The 4982-nt window shown below is 40.8% G+C and overlaps 1 protein-coding gene across 1 annotated transcript in view; it reads left to right on the top strand.

Moving 5' to 3' along the window:
- Positions 1-965: 965 nt before the first annotated feature.
- SCFD2 (sec1 family domain containing 2) overlaps positions 966-4982 on the top strand; it is a gene marked incomplete at its 5' end in the record, with an annotated part of 12512 nt that continues 8495 nt past the window's right edge. The window contains 2 exons of the mRNA XM_008947976.1: positions 966-1111; positions 4673-4807. Coding sequence (XP_008946224.1) covers positions 966-1111; positions 4673-4807 — 281 coding nt within the window. The remainder of the gene's footprint in view (positions 1112-4672; positions 4808-4982) is intronic.

Below are 4982 nucleotides of genomic sequence, written 5' to 3'. Positions count from 1 at the left end.
GACTGTGTGGCAAGAAGGATTATTTTAGGATGGATCTTTTGCCACAGGGATGAGTAGTCAAGCGAGAAGTGAGGGAGGCAGAGATGTCAAAAGATGTGGAGCTGTGTTGACAGGGCACTACAAATACCAGGTGACCCAGTTGTCTCTCACTTGGCTGATTCTCATCAGCAGGTCAGCTGAGAAACCATTTTTTCAACACTTCTGTGCAATATAGGTCCTGTGGTGAGGGGGATGGAGCCAAGGCTAAGAATTTCTCTTTGCCAAGGCACCGTCTACCCACCTGAAGGAACCTTTTACGTGGTCCTGTAAATGGAGTTTGGCCACAGTGGAAGATAAGCATTATCTCTTAGCAGAAGTGCTTTGGGGGAATAAGTTAAAAGTAATAACTGTGCTACTTGGAGGGATAAGGACATTTTTATGGTAGTACAGCCCTTTCTGGTGTGTAGCTGTCATTTCTGCTGTATTTAGCACAGACTCTTCCCATTTTTTTGTCACAAAGTTAGAAATGCATTTGGAGTCAGCAGGCTGCCAGCTGGGGCCCGGGTACAATACCTGAGGAGCAGTTTCCTTCTTCTTGGCTGTTTCACCCCGAGGAGACCAGCAAACCAGGTGGTCCTTTCCAGATGGGGCTCTTCTCTGGGGCCTGCTGGCATGGGATCTTCTGTTTGCTGTGGAGAGCAAAACATCCCCTGCGCCAATGAAGTTACCGTATGGTGTAGGTCACAAATGTGGACAGAGGGGTGCTGCTCACTTTGCTTGCTGTCTAGGATTTATGCTTTCTTGCTTAGCTAGAGACTCGTGCCACGATGAGGACATGCGGCCTAACAACCCCCCCCGAGTTTCTAAAATATAACATGATGAAACTAATTTAAAATTTCCTCCCAGTTACCCTTTTCCTTCTGCTTATTATCAAAACACTTGACAATTTTTCACTCACTCAGCCCCATGTTTCTTTATTTCTTTAGGCTGTGACTTGTCTCGGAACCTGACATCTCAGAAAGCCACAGATGCAGTGGATGATATCTTTCAGTCCCTCAGGGATATCTCAAGAGCTCGAATGCACATGAAACAGTTTAATTCCATACATCATCCAGGCAGCAACACCCACCAGGCAAGTGGATCTTTCTTTTCCCTGTGTATATTATTTCTCTAGCACACTGTCAAAATTACAGCACTAATTTTATTGATGTGCTAAGCCTATATGTATTCTGCCCACATGAAAGATATTTAGGTATAGATTTTATAACTGACCTTCCTGAAGTCTTTCATTCAAACTCAGGCATATCCATGTCAGTGTCAACAAAGGATTGTCTGAGGAACAAATTTGGCATTTTTTCTGCAGCACTGTGCTATGACATAAATGGTTGTGAAAGGCAGGGCTAGGTCAAGACAAGACGGTTCTGAGCTCAGACATCTCACAGCATAGCAAAGCAAGATGCCTGCATCCATACACCAACTATATTCCTGTGTATTTTCTCTCTCATCCCTATAAATGTGAGAGGCAGTTTGTAAATGGGTGAGATACGCAGGTTTTGTTTCTAAAATATGAATACATGAACTATAGTACCACTATAGGTCATTGGGACTAATATACAGGGGTTTTCTCTTTCTGTCTCCCCCAAAGTATTTTATTTTTTTTTTCAGTTAAAAATAGAGTTTTACAATGGAAAGCACATACAGTGATTTAGAAAGAAACCATAAAACTTGATTCTAGCCTTGAGCCAAGAAAAAAATCCTTCCACACTCATAAGTATACTGTAGACCAGCAAAGGGATGTAATTCAAATTAAGCATTGCTTTTTAAGAACAGAAATAAGGAGTGCTGCAAAATGTCACGGGAAAGCTAAGGTGAAGAAACCCTGTTACTGAAGTCTCCTAGCAGTTAGCACCAGTCTGGTGTCTGAAATGGGGAAAACTGTTAAACATTTAATATAGTTCAGTGCAAGCACGGTCAGATGATAAGAAAATACTCTCTAAAAGTTTCCTGGAAGTGTAATTAGCATCAGTATGTTCTTTGAATGTAACCCAGGTTGTTTGCTTAGGGCTAAGTGCTGGAACACAGCAAGGAACCTTGCAGCACCCTAATCTGGCTATGTGATGGATGTAATTGCTTGACTAAGACCAGCCTTCTACTGAGGGCATTTCAGGAGCTTTAGAGTAGCAGAAATAAGCAGGCAGTATGTGGTTTTTGGTTTGTTTTTTTTTTTCATCATGCATACAGCTCTGTACAAACAGACCTCTCTTTTGACTGACAGGTGTTAAAACATGAGTTGTGTGCCATCAGTTTTGCTCCTCTGAAGAAGCAGTGCCCTTCTCATGGCCATACACATTCCCAGCGTGGCTTAGTGCCATGGGAATGGGTTTAGCCTGTAGGTGCTTTTCTGCTTTATCTGTTAGGAGCTGGGAAGCCTCCATTTCTTGTTAGGACTGAAAAAAGTTTTCTATAGATAAGTAAGTGGGAAATGGGTAGCCTCTTAGGAGGACTTTCTGTAGCACTGAAGATTACATGCCTTACATAAAATTAGTGTTTTCATCAGGTTATCAAACCAGTTTGTTTAGCAGCCATGCAGGAGGAGAGTATTTATTTTGCCTAGTACTGTAACTACTGCTCTTTTCCTTTCATCTTGGTCTGAAGTATATTTCTCTTTCTCTCCTTCCCTCTCCTTCCCTCTCCTTCCCTCTCCTTCCCTCTCCTCTCTCATTTTCTCCTTATAATCTTCTCTGAGGTATGTCTCGTAGCCATCAAGGGTTTTAATAACTGTTTGAAACAGAGTTTGTGCCCTGCCAAAATTTAAAATGGATAAAAGTTTCATTCTATGAATTAGAAATCAATGCAGATATTGGGAATTATGTAGGAAAAGAAAGGTAAAAAATTCCTAAAAATAGACTAATTTCAAGTCATAGAAGATTTTGAAAAGACTTGAAACTATCAGAGCTACAAAAAGGTATGTGATCATATTATCTGTCCTTTAGTACCGCCGTAGCTGAATTGGATCATTTTGAAAGAGCGATGTGTTTTGGTGCTGAAAATTTAGACATGCAAAAATCATAACACATTTTTAACATCTTTTGAGTACAAAGTTTTTTCTAAAGTCAGATAATATTTTTCCTTTAATTTCATGCAGTAAGCCTCTCTGTTTAACTATGATTTGATGTCTAATCCAAAAATCTTTCATTCCTTATGTCTTTCTGTTCCTCATCTATGAGGATATTAAACAGATTTTTATACGTAGGACTTCATGACCGCATGTGTATTTTCAAACCGTTGTTTATCATGTGACTAGATTTGACACAAATCTTGGCATGTTCTCCTAAAAGATCCTGCAGTTCATGTCTGCTTAGTTTGCTTTGTCGGCAAAAACTACGCACGTGTTGTGAGAAGAACTAGATGAGTTGTATAACTTTTCGTTGACAAGACTGTATTCAAAAACTGTAAGTTTTGTTTCTCACTGTAGATTGTTGGATGGAAAACAATTCTTTAATTATTCCAGAAGATTTTAGTTTCAAGCCAAGTGGCTTGCTCTTTATTTTCCATCCATTTTTATGTTTATCTTGCATGATGTCTCTTGTAGATATCATCTTTACCAAATGAGTGATGTTACACTTGATTCAATTAAGAAATCTGGGGGATGATGTATACCTGGGATAGTCCCAAAGGAAAACAAATGTACTACTTTGAAAGCTGCTCATATTCTAAGACTGTTGTGCTTCCTGAAATGATGGTGGTTCCACTGCAGTTTGTGCAAAGCTGAAAGCAGCACAACAAAACTACATCTATAAACCAAGTAAGGTTGAATTTTCATTAAAGAGCATCTTTCCACAAGTCCCTAAGATTTTAATCTTAGAGACATTTTTTCAGGATGACAGAGCGATTTAAACCTTGGTAAGGGAATGTGGAAATTTCTAGGCTACCAATTCATATTCAGCACAGGTTTGTGGATCCCGAAGAAGATACAGGGTGGATCCTTTGGAAGTGGATCTTCCAGGATGCTGAGCATTTGTACCTTTGCATGTTCCACTTTTCTGGTCTGTAACTTCTCTGAAGCTCTGACATCCATAACAGTGGTGTAGTTTGGGCTGTTTTGCTCAAGGTCTTCCACAGATGGAAGTATTATGTAGAGCACCCTGGCCGTAGAAGCTGAAGGACTACCAGGGACTCCTTAGCTCTGCCCTCCCATGAGGGACAAACAGGCAGGCTGGCCTCTTCCCAGCCCTGCTGATATACAGGCCTCAGTGTTGACATGACTCCTGTGGAAAGGCAGGAATGAAAATCCCATCTTAAGTGTTTTTAAAATCATTGCAAAGAGAATGAAGTCTTCTGGGTGCCTGACTGGCAGCAGCTTGTCATCCCTATTGCTGTCCCTTTCTGTACTACCTCAAAAAAGATTCCAGAGAAACTAGAAACCCCCTTTCTTCCTTGCCTCCCTTTACTCACATCATACACACAGGGCAGAGTAAATGTGTGGCCATCTTCCTGTCTTTTCAATTTGATGCTGTGCTGGTGCACACCATTTGTGGTCACAAAGACCACTGCTGCTTTGATAATTTTTTAACTTTCTGTATGGCTTCCTTTCTAGGTTAATTATTTTTGCTACCTTCAATTAAAAGAAAGAGCAAAAAACAGCAGAGCTGTTGAGAAACCTTACCCACAGTGCATTGTTCTTTTTGTGCAGGCTTCTTACAAACCGCTGCTGAAACAGGTAGTGGAAGAGATCTGTCATCCTGATCGACCTGACCCTGTTGATATTGAGCACATGTCATCAGGCCTCACTGATCTCCTTAAAACTGGATTCAGCATGTTCATGAAGGTAAACAGGCTTCTGAAGCTCATCTGTAAGATTTTCCTGAGGTCATAGTATCATATGACAGTAGCTGATTTTATGACACTGAGTTGATACTGTTCAGCAGAACTTAAGGGGCGGTTGGGAGAGTTAAGTACTTGCAGGGGTGCTGGGAATAGCTTCAGGCACCACACTGCATGTA

The sequence above is a fragment of the Merops nubicus genome, unplaced genomic scaffold (assembly GCF_000691845.1).
Source record: "Merops nubicus isolate BGI_N331 unplaced genomic scaffold, ASM69184v1 scaffold52049, whole genome shotgun sequence".
Classification (NCBI taxonomy): Eukaryota; Metazoa; Chordata; class Aves; order Coraciiformes; family Meropidae; genus Merops; species Merops nubicus.
Note: the sequence above shows the minus strand (reverse complement) of the source record. Positions and strands in the feature narration are given on the sequence as shown.